The sequence below is a fragment of the Nestor notabilis genome, unplaced genomic scaffold (genome assembly GCF_000696875.1).
Source record: "Nestor notabilis isolate BGI_N333 unplaced genomic scaffold, ASM69687v1 scaffold760, whole genome shotgun sequence".
Classification (NCBI taxonomy): domain Eukaryota; kingdom Metazoa; phylum Chordata; class Aves; order Psittaciformes; family Psittacidae; genus Nestor; species Nestor notabilis.
The window spans coordinates 31,313-41,890 of NW_009912228.1; the positions used below are offsets into that span (position 1 = coordinate 31,313).

At 45.9% G+C, this 10,578-nt stretch overlaps 1 protein-coding gene across 1 annotated transcript in view; it reads right to left on the reverse strand.

Moving 5' to 3' along the window:
- The window catches only part of MRAS (muscle RAS oncogene homolog), a 17,594-nt gene that overhangs the window by 1,324 nt on the left and 5,692 nt on the right, over positions 1-10,578 (reverse strand). Inside the window, exons 2-4 of the mRNA XM_010018259.1 lie at positions 6,934-7,087; positions 3,429-3,528; positions 2,029-2,108 (exon numbers count right to left, since the gene is read on the reverse strand). Of these exons, the coding sequence (XP_010016561.1) occupies positions 2,029-2,108; positions 3,429-3,528; positions 6,934-7,087 (334 nt within the window). The remainder of the gene's footprint in view (positions 1-2,028; positions 2,109-3,428; positions 3,529-6,933; positions 7,088-10,578) is intronic.

Consider the following 10,578-nt stretch of genomic DNA (forward strand, 5'->3'; position numbering starts at 1 on the left):
GCCTCCAGTTGCCCTGGATGAACTGCTGCCTCCTCCCCTGCCAGGGGCCTGCTCTGGGAAACAAAGCAACATCATCCATCACACTGCTGCTAGTGCTCATTAGGGAAGCAGATGAAAGAGATACAGAGTGCACAGAGAAATCAACCCTCTTGGAAAGATTTGCTTTCAGCCAGCATTGCCCATAGCCAGCTGCACTGCTGTGGTCTTGGTTATGGAGGGGGGGGGCTAAAAGATAATAATGAACAAACAGAATCTGATGCCAAAGGGGCTCTGGCCACCCATGGAAGTTGTGAAGAGCACTAGAGCATGGAGAGCAAGCTGAGCCCTGAAAGCTGTCCCTGGCTGTCTGAAGTCACAGCTACCCAAAGCACGCAGCTGAGAACACCGGCAGCTTCCAGAGATTCAGTGTCTAAATCACCAACCTCAGAGTTTGAATAGTTCAATACCAGTGTCTTTGCTACCTTATGTGCCAGACACTAAACTGAGTGTTTAGACCAAGTTATCCAGACCAGGATGAGACACAGCTGAGGCACAAATCATTATAGCTTTAGTTGGTGTTTTTCGTACTGCCTCAGCTCCCTGATGTTTGCAACTACCTGAAAAACTCAGCCTTGACTAGACTGTTTTGTGGCAAATGACCAACTAGATCATACAGCATCTTTCTTCTGACTTAACCCGAGTTCCAGCTTTTGTGAACACCTCTGGTGTCTCTAACACTATGGAGGGTTTTACCTGGCTGGCAATGACTTTCACACTGACTACTCAGGAAACTGGGTGCATCACCTATTTTTGAAGTTATGAAGTGCATTTTCAGGGCTTGAATTTAGTGATATGTTATTACACCATTCCTTCCAGACTGTCTGGAGATGTGTTATGTAGAGAAAGCAAACAAAGCCTCACCATCTTATTTTGGCTGTGGTTTTTTTTTCTCCACAGAGTGGAATAGATGGTGGCAAGAGCTTGCTGTAACACAAAAGTAGTATCTAGCCAGCCAATGCTGAGTTACAGAACAGTTGAGAAATAGCTTGGGACATTTCCAGCTCAGCTCTGTATTCTCCAAAGACTTTCTGCCCCCTGCTTTTGAGACATGTGGGAAGAGTGGGCAGTACCATCTGTTTTTGATGAAGGCTGACTTGAGTCTGTGCTAAGATATTCACACGTACAAATACACTGTGAATAAATGCCTCATGGTTTAACTGCCGAGCGAGGCACTTTGACTGCATGGTGGGGAAGAGCATGATTTCAGCTCAGCACCTTCCCGAAACATGAAAAATGAGGGCCCAGAAAAATCTGGCTGGCAACTGGTGCCAGAAAAACAACTCTTCTCAGAGAGATTTGAGGTTATCAGCTGAGATGCCAAGATGTGCATGCGGCTCTTTTCCTGCAGGACAGCCAGCATTTTGGAAGGCAGTCCCTCCCTGTCGGCAGCTGGAGCAGGGGCTCGCCCAGAGAGCAGGCGTTTGCCAAAGCGAGAAAAGCAGCCCATGCCAAAACTGGGAACAAACCTCTGTAGCGTGAGGAGGAAACCCGTGGCGCAGCCATTAGGTCATGCTGCTTCTCATACAAAGCTGCTTAATTTTTTCCATTTAGTGAGCAGAAAATGTCACAAGTCACCTACAGCATTAGAATATTGTAGATTTTTTTTTTTTTTGCCAGTCCTTTTTAACCTCTGGCAACGAGACCCAGAGAGCAAAAAGCTATGAAAACCCAAATTACTGATCCAGAGCTTTTAATGCCAGCCTTTTAAAGCTGACCATTATAGTAGGCTTTGCACTGTTCACTGAATAATACATTTTCATCATGGCCACAGCTAGTTCTCAACCTGCCTAGTACTGATGTCCTGCAAGGGTAACTAAGAGCTAGTAACATGCCTATGCAGGTACAGGACAAGAAAGTTTAATAAACCCCAGAAATCTCCCACCCCCAACCAAACCACCTGACCCCAGAAGTTGGCTCCTGGCTCTCTGGGCCAGGACTCCTGCATGTTCCATCCACACGCAGTAAGTAAGCGAAGAACTTGCAGCTTACCTTATTACTCTCACGAGGTCGTGGAAGGCCTTGTCAACGTTTAGAGGTGGGTCCTTGGCACTAGTTTCTATATAAGGAATCTGGAGGAGAGAAGCGTATCACGGAAGGAATTAGTAACAGCCTGCATGTTGGTAGCAAACCAGTTTCAAGATGAAAAACCCTAAAGGCTGAAGAAATTGGGTGTCTAAGAGACCGGCGAAATACAGGTAAACAAAGTGTTGTCATGGCACTGCTATCAACACCTTCACCCTCACAGCAAGGTCACTGAGTGCTTAACAAAAGGTCCCGAATAAGCACCAGGCAAACCAGCTGCTATCAGAGCTCTGGGTTTATAATAATCATAGGCTTCATGTTGTCAGATGTTCTCTCCCCCTAAGCTGTGCTTGCAGACATGAAAATAGCCGAAGGTTGTTGAAAGACGAGCACTTGCCAAAATTCTTGCTTGCCACATTTTATTAGGACTACTGCATGAATATTTCATGACTACAATTCCCCTTCAGTGTAAACTGATCTTCTCCTTCAAAGTTTGACAGCCAGATGGGGCCTCCTGGAGTGCTTGTCCAGCATGCTGGCTGATTTATAAAGCTGCCTCTGATAAGGTATTTTCGTACACGGCCTTTTCCAAAGTGTGCACGTACAGATGGGTGCAACATGTTATGTTGCAGTTTAGGTGTCCTGTATCCTACAGAAACAAGCTTCCTTGGGGAGGGGAGAGAGTGAACCTGCCCTGCCAAACTTCCATTGTGGCTTGTTTAGAAACACTGCACAGCTTGCTGTTTGGGCACAGCAAGCTGCCAAGAGATCTCAGGCTTGTTTGCTTTTACTTTTCCATTCACTTCCTCCTAGGGAGTTGTTGTCTCCCTCTGGGTGCTCAGGACTGCCAGCATTTAGAGGTGATTAGTGGAGTAGGGTGTGATCTACACCCATCTAAGACCAATTTCTCAGGCTAAACTACAGCATGAATAATGCAGAGCTAATATGGTGGGCCAGATTTATGTAGGCTTAACAACCTTATAACTTCATTATCTTTAACCAGCTCATTTCCTATAGACACCTGGGTGTACTTCCTAATGTCTGACCACCTTTTCACTCCAGGAGAGTGCACTTTCTTCCCTCAATTTGAACATTTCTCACCACTTGCAAACACCTTGTACAAATGGCTTTGTGGTGGCCACAGTGTTGCTACAGGCTGGTGCTCGCAGAGCTTCTAGTTTCAATGATGAACTGGCCCTGCTGAAAGGCAACTGCATTGCTACTACATTGTAGTAGTCAAAAATGTAATTGCAAATGTTTGATTGTACGAGAAATGCTTTAATACAGCTCCAAATGAGCTGAGAATTCAATTCTTAATGCCTGTAATGGCACTTGGAACAACCAATTAAACAATCCTGCAAACTTACATTATGTTTTGTTGCCATTTCTCTTCCCTGTTCTCTTGTAATTTTCCGTAAATGCATTAGATCAACTTTGTTCGCCACCAAAATCATTGGAAAGGACTCTCTGGAAAAAATCAAAACCACCACCCAATTATTAGCAGACTACAATGAAAAACACTAAGCATAAGTTTCACTTTCTGATGCTGACATCATCTAACATTCTCAGCTACAGACATACCACATATGTAACAGACCAAACGAACACGCTTCAGCCCCCAGACTGTGCTACACATATGTTCATATTGTAAAAATTCACTTCGCAAGTTCCATGCATGCACACGCTCATCCTTATTTGCAGGCACTTCAGGGACTTTGTGTCATTGTTTTTGCAATGCCTGATGATAGCTCAGCCTGAAGATCCAATTAGATGAGGAAAGAACTACAGTATTAGTCAGGAAATTAACTGAGACATAGAGACAGATCTTGAACAGGAGATTGGGACTCTTTTCTAACAGTTAGGGCACCTCACTAACTACATATCTTGGCAGCTGCTCCACACTGCAAGGTAACAAGGTATGTGAAGAAACTGGTGTCAGGTCATCCACTGAAAGCAGCCATTGGGGAAGAAAAGATGTACTTGGATAGCTGGAGTTCAGAGAGACATCAAATGGGGTAGAAGAGATCCCCATCACCTGCTACCCCAAGAAAAACTGAAAGACTGGTGGGGTAGCTGGAAGGAGGCTGGAGGGAACCAGCTTAGACTCACCAAGCTTCCAGATGCTATTACCTACCATCTCCTGCTTCTAATCCCAGAGCAAAGCCATGATGAACGACTACCCTTTTCTACCAAAACCATTTACTTCTGTAATAATGATCAGTACTTAACTTTACCAGGCATATAAATGACTGTATTTAGCTACTGCCTGAGAAGAGCCCCATCTAACCACAGCATGTCCAGTGTGAGGTGTGTGGGTCAGGCTCTCACCTGGCAAAAACCTCCATAGCTCTGGTGATTAAACAGAACCAAAGCAGCCCATGCCATAGGAGGTCCTGGCAGTTCAGTGCTGCACACCCCACTTCCCATACTGGAGCCTTACCTGGCTCAAGTGTTCAAGACGAGGTTGGATAGGGCTTTGAGCAACCTGATCTAGTGGAAGCTGTCCCTGCCATGACACGGTCGCTCGAACTAGATGACTGCTAAGGTCCCTTCCGACCCAAACTGTTCTATGGTTCTATGATTCTGTGATTCCTTTGGCTGCATGACACAGAGAGCAAAGTCGTGCTTCAGAGCCTTTACCCACTGCTAGGAGGGAGGAGATGCCTTCTGATAATTAGACAGTTACTGCAGTATTAGTTTCTTATATTTAACTTTAAACCCTCCAAAAATTATTCGTGTTCTCTGCTGTAACAGAGCTGATTTTATAGGAATAAGGAGCAGCTGGCTGTACTCATTTCTGCATAAAACACATCTCTGAGTAACTCTGGATTTTCAAACTGCATTTCTGTGTCATTTTTCATCAAGATGATAAGGGCTTCATCTTCTCCCTGGCACATCACCCCATTGCTCTGGCTAGAAAAACACTGTACTGCACTCTGCATTTTAAATGAGTCTTACAAGTTATTCCTTCTGCTAATGTGGCTCTGATTTAATTTTAATACCTAAGCATTGATATATCTTGACTCTGATCATTCTGGAGCAAAACACTTGCTTGTCTGGATTATTTGATTCCTTTTTGGCTTGCAGCACATTTATAAGAAAGGGATTACATTTGGACAGTATCTCACTTGCCTTGTTTACATGAGGCATAAAACTCCATGGGCATTTTGTTCCCTGTTGCAAGCCATACGATTGCTAGTTGGACAAAGCTACTAGAAAGTTTTACTGTAATGAAGGTTTGGGAAATAAACAGGAGGAAAGCTTTGAACAGCTCTGCTAACACAGCAGCCTGCGATTCCTTTGGATTTTAAGTTGCCGAAACTGACTGCTAGCTTGAAAACCAGGGTGATGCTCTGCTCGCAGCTACCCACAGGGCTGGCAGGAAGGTTCCTTTACTCGTACTGCTCCTACTGCTGTGATTTGCTGAGTGAGCTCAGGTTTTGGATGAAATGTTAAGCTCCTCATGCTCTGTGCTTCGGTGGCGTTGAGCAGGGAAACACAAACAACCTCACCAGCTTGTTTCACTTCCTGCTTCTCACACGCTGGCTGTGGTGTTTGCACAGCGTACACGGGGGTAAAAGTTTCAGTCCAGAGCAAAACAATGAATACCGTATCTTATTTTCACAAAGTTGAATTAGATAAAACTGACACTGATTTGGGGCAGGTTACAAGAAAGGCTGTCCCATCTTCTTTAGCTTTCAGAAACAGATTTAATTTGCCTCAAGCTGAGCTGGCAGTGAAGAAGACTGTCATGATCTGGGAGGCTGACTGACTGACATTTTTCTTCATTCAAATGAAATCAAAGGGTGGGTTTTCCTTTACTTTTCACTCTTGTGGGCTCCACTCTGGATTCTTTACTGGAAGAGCTGTCAGCTGTGAACCTCACATGATATGAGTCCACCCTTCCTGTGGGGAAGTTATTCAGAGCTGTGAAAGGAAGCCAGCAATGAGGCCTGAACCCTCTGGTGGCTTTTCTTGATGACTTCCATAATTAAAAGCCATATGAATGGAAAAACTAAGCGTTTCAAAGCTGCAGACATATAAGGGCTTAATTCACACCCCACCCAGTGAGGATGGATTCATCACCTCTTGAACCAGGGTGGGAAGAGGGAGTTATCTCTGACATGAACTGGCAGCTTCCCCTTGCTCTGTCAGGATGCGTTTGCTTACCATCATTAAACTCTCAGTGCTACCTTCTCCCATGCACGCACAAGGAGGGGAGCAGGCGACCTTTTTGGCTTACTCCCCAGTCACGCAGAGATGCTTTGTTCACTGAAAATGATTGCTGCAGAGCATGATGCATTAACTGCATTACACCCCTTGCAAGTAATACAGTTCCTTCTAACATGGGGTGTTTTCCCCTTCAAGACACTTGTCCACAGCTTCAAATCATGCACGACCTTGTAAAGTTTGTTTGGCACAAACTGAAGCCAGAGAAAGGAGGATGCTGCCAGGACACACAACGTGATTAGGGCCAAATGCTTACTGACTCCCTGCTGGCATTCTCAAAGTGTCTGCACTGTGCACGAAGCATCCTTCCTCCCCTCTTCAGAGCCAAACTGGTTACCTTCAAAGGTGTCTGATCTGCCTTTCTTACACTGCTCTGCCAGACCATTCTGGCAGGAGTTTCTCCCTTCCAAACCCATTTTCACTCCATCATAACACTACTGAACTTTTAAACGTTGAAATCACTACATGCTTATTAGAAGATGTAAAACACTTCTTACTGCTCATGTGGAGGTGCACAAACCCACTGGATTTGCCCTGGTACACACAGGTGACAAAAGGCAGGGTGAGACATGCAGCCTCCCCAGTGCACAGTCTCCAGCAGCAGGAGCAGGGTCAGGCAGTGCCTGGCTTCACAGCACCCACCTGTCCTTGACTCTGAGGATCAGCTGGTGGAACCGGTCCACATGCTCAAAGCTGGCCTTGTCCGTCACTGAGTAGACTATAAGAAAGCCATCTCCAGTCCTCATGTACTGCTCCCGCATCGCGCTGAACTCCTCTTGGCCTGCAGTATCCAGAACTAGGACAGAAGAAACAAAGGGTTTCACGTACTGTAAGGACCTGCAGCTGCTGTCACTACTATGCCCTACAGGGCTTTTATGACTCCACTGGGCTTGGTCCTCTTAAAGGCTGCAAGATTTGATGATAACAAATTGGATGGACAAGGTGGTTTCTTGTTACAAAACAAAAAACCGTGTGCCTACGCTGGGAGCAGATGGAGGGGAAGAAGACTACCTGGATTTTACTTTCCTTTCCCAGTACCAAATACTGACCACTGAACCTGGGGAGTTACTTCTCTGGCAAGATACGGCTCAAAGTTTTTCACAGACCTCCATTATTCCCTCTCCCAGCTTTCTCTGTTCCCTTCATGGAAAAATCCAAGACTAAAAATAAGTAAATGCCAATTTAAACATCAGGGACAATCTACAAAATGCATGGTAAAGCAGAGCTGGGAGACAACCCAGAGTAATAATAGCCACAAGCATTTTTCTTTTCTCAGTACCTGGATATTACTTCTACACTATTACGTGCTTTCAGAGCAAGACAGTACAGCCTTGAGAAGGAGGGTTGAACAAGAAGATGAACAAGAGAAGTTCATCAGTTTAGGCTATGCCAGTACAAACATGGTGTGAGGTCAAAGTGCATCAGCTGCTCAGATAAAATATTCCTAATGCACTGTTGTATTCTAGAGACAAACACAGGACCTTCATAGCAACTGTGAACGTTTTCACACCCCAGTCAACTGGGCTGGGTGGGAAAACTGTTTCCACCTCCACCGTACAGCCACATCGTAAGCATCTGCTGCCCACAAGCGATGGGGAAAGCCCAGGGCACTGGTGGATGGAGACTGTGGCAGGAGCATACTGCTGACAGAGCAGCAAAGCTTGATACAGGTTTTTCTAGTCTGAGCAGGCCTACAGTCCTAGCAAGATGTTTCCACAGGGGTAAGTACTCACTCTAATTTCCAGATGGGGCCAGGATAAAACCCACTTTACTGCTGGTGTTACTTGCTGAATGAGCATGGGTGGCCACAGGTGGACACACTGCATATGACAGTGCACCCCACAAGCCAGCCCACACACTTTCACTATACGTCTACAGGAAAGGCAGCTATGCTGGAGGACCTAGAGACCTTACTTAGTCATAGCAGGCCCTTAAAGCCTTCAACTTCATTCACCTGCCTTAGCTGGTCTTGAATGTCTGTTTCCATGGGCCCTTAAGGTGAAAATAGCTTCTAGGGTCTTCTAGAGATCCTGAGATTTAGGCTTGTTTGCCAAGTAACTGGAGCTTGCTGGAAAGTCACGTGTGTCTCTTCATAGCTTTTTATCCTTTCATTGTGCTTCTCCCCTCTAAATCTAAGAAACAAGGCTCTCAGCTCAAAGGCATCCAGGCTATTCTTAAGGACTATACAAAAAAGAAAAAAAAAAGAAAAACAACCTAAAGACACTGTACGTGCTGGTGAATTTCTATGCCCTGGGCAGAATTGCTACCATGGAATAAGGCCAGGACCGCATGGCTAGGACAGAAGAGGAAATCCTTCCTACCCACCCAACCCTTAAGCAGAAGCTGGGATGCCCTCATCTGACTCCTGCAGAAGCTGGATGTTATGTTGGGGCAGCGCTGAGAGCTGACAACTAACACACAAACGAACATGCTCCTTTCCACTCACCAACACACACATCCTACTTGTGGTGGAGGGGGACACCTTCTCACAGGGGGCTGGGCTCTGCTGCCCTCCCTCCCCCCAAGACAGGGAAGGTGCCTGAGCACAAGCCGTGGGCAGGAAGGTGGAGATGGATGTGCCACATCCTGCATGATTATTTGCTTAGAGACTTCCCCTTGCTCTGGCACATTTGCAAACCTCTCATGAAATACATGAGAAGCATCTAGCTCTGCTCTTGCACCCATCAACCCATCCCCAGCTGATGCCTCTCCAAAGCTTGGCATCCCCTGTGAGAGGGCAGAGGACAAGTCCTGGGGGGAAGCTGTGGGGATACTCAAGGGACAGCATGGGGCTGCACTCCTGCCACTCCTGCCTTGCCTGGATCTTGGCCATGGCATCACACTAAACACAGACAGAGCTGCGGCATCAGCAGCTGCTATTTAAAGGGAATTCACTTGCAGCATTTGTAGAAAGGCAAGCAAGTCCAGGCAGCGTTTAAAATGGCCTGCTGAAAATGCAAGTAAAAGACATGCAGCAGTGAATGTTAAGGTTAATCTCAGATGGGCTACTCATGCAAAGCTAAGCATCACACAGATGGCCAGAGAAAGTCTCTGTTTTAGCTTTAAATCTGCTCTTCATAAAGACGATCCCATATCCTAACACTTCTGTGCTACGTGAATTGTAAACAATCAGAGGACAATGCGATCTGGATCCTTTGTAGGCAGGATGGGACCACATTCTGGAAAGCATCAGCAGCGAAAAAACGTGCGATGCAAGCGGCTTTGCTTCTGGAATAATCTTGTGGCATAAAAGTTTCAAGAAGACTCTTACCTACAGAAATGGGAAAATAGCAAGGAGAAGCCTTGGGAAGGTGAAACTGGGAAGGTGATTCTACTGGCTTCCCAAAGGGGTGAGGATACTTACAATGTTAGCCAGCATTCCCCTTCTTTTAGAATTCCTGTTTCTGCAGACAGGATGCCAGAAGACACAGAAATAATAATGAGCAGAGAAGGACTATGAGCTCTCTCTTCCCCTGGTACACTTTAAAGCAGCAGTTGCCTCTTACTGGCAGTTGCCCCACTGGCAGCGCATAAAAGCCAGTGCGGAAACAAGACTGGACCAGAGCACAGCAGGTTTCCCCTACCTCATTCTTCCAAGAACTGAAATCAGATTCATAGGCTGCACAGCTCATGATCAGGGACTTCCAGCAGCAAACTTGGTGAAGTTCCCACAAACTTGACCAAGAAAGCAGCAAGGAGGAGTGTTAATGAAATGAAAGCATTTGGGTAAAGACTGAAGAGAGAGAAGCCAAGGATTATGTCTGATGTAGGAACAGACATCATCCAGAGAGGGCAAAGCCATTTTACAGAGCTATCACATAATGAGCTGGAGACTAAACTAAGAGCAATTAGGCTGTGAGAGCCCAGCAGGGAGGCCTCCTGCTTTGCAGGTAAGAGGCTGCTGAGCAAAGAGATGGCCTTTTCTGCTTTCCAGTGGATATAACCCCAACTGTTGTGATGAATTCCTTGCTAATTGAATCCTGTCCCCTTAGAGCTCTCCACACTACTTTCTTGTGAATCCTGATGGGTTATGCAAGAGTGTGGCTGTTTAGAGAGCACTTCTGAGCAGGGACAGGAGCCCAGAAATACATGGGAATTTGTAGCCCAAAATAGAGGCACTTGGGTGATTACAGGTATTTTATGTGGCAAATGTCTCTGCAACTGACAGTGCTCTGAGAGCCCATCCAGAAACACAGGTGTGTAAATCTAACCCAGAGGCATACTATTAAACCTAAGTCACAGCATTGTTTTTTCTAGAGCTTAGGTTGGATTCAGTACAGATTCATA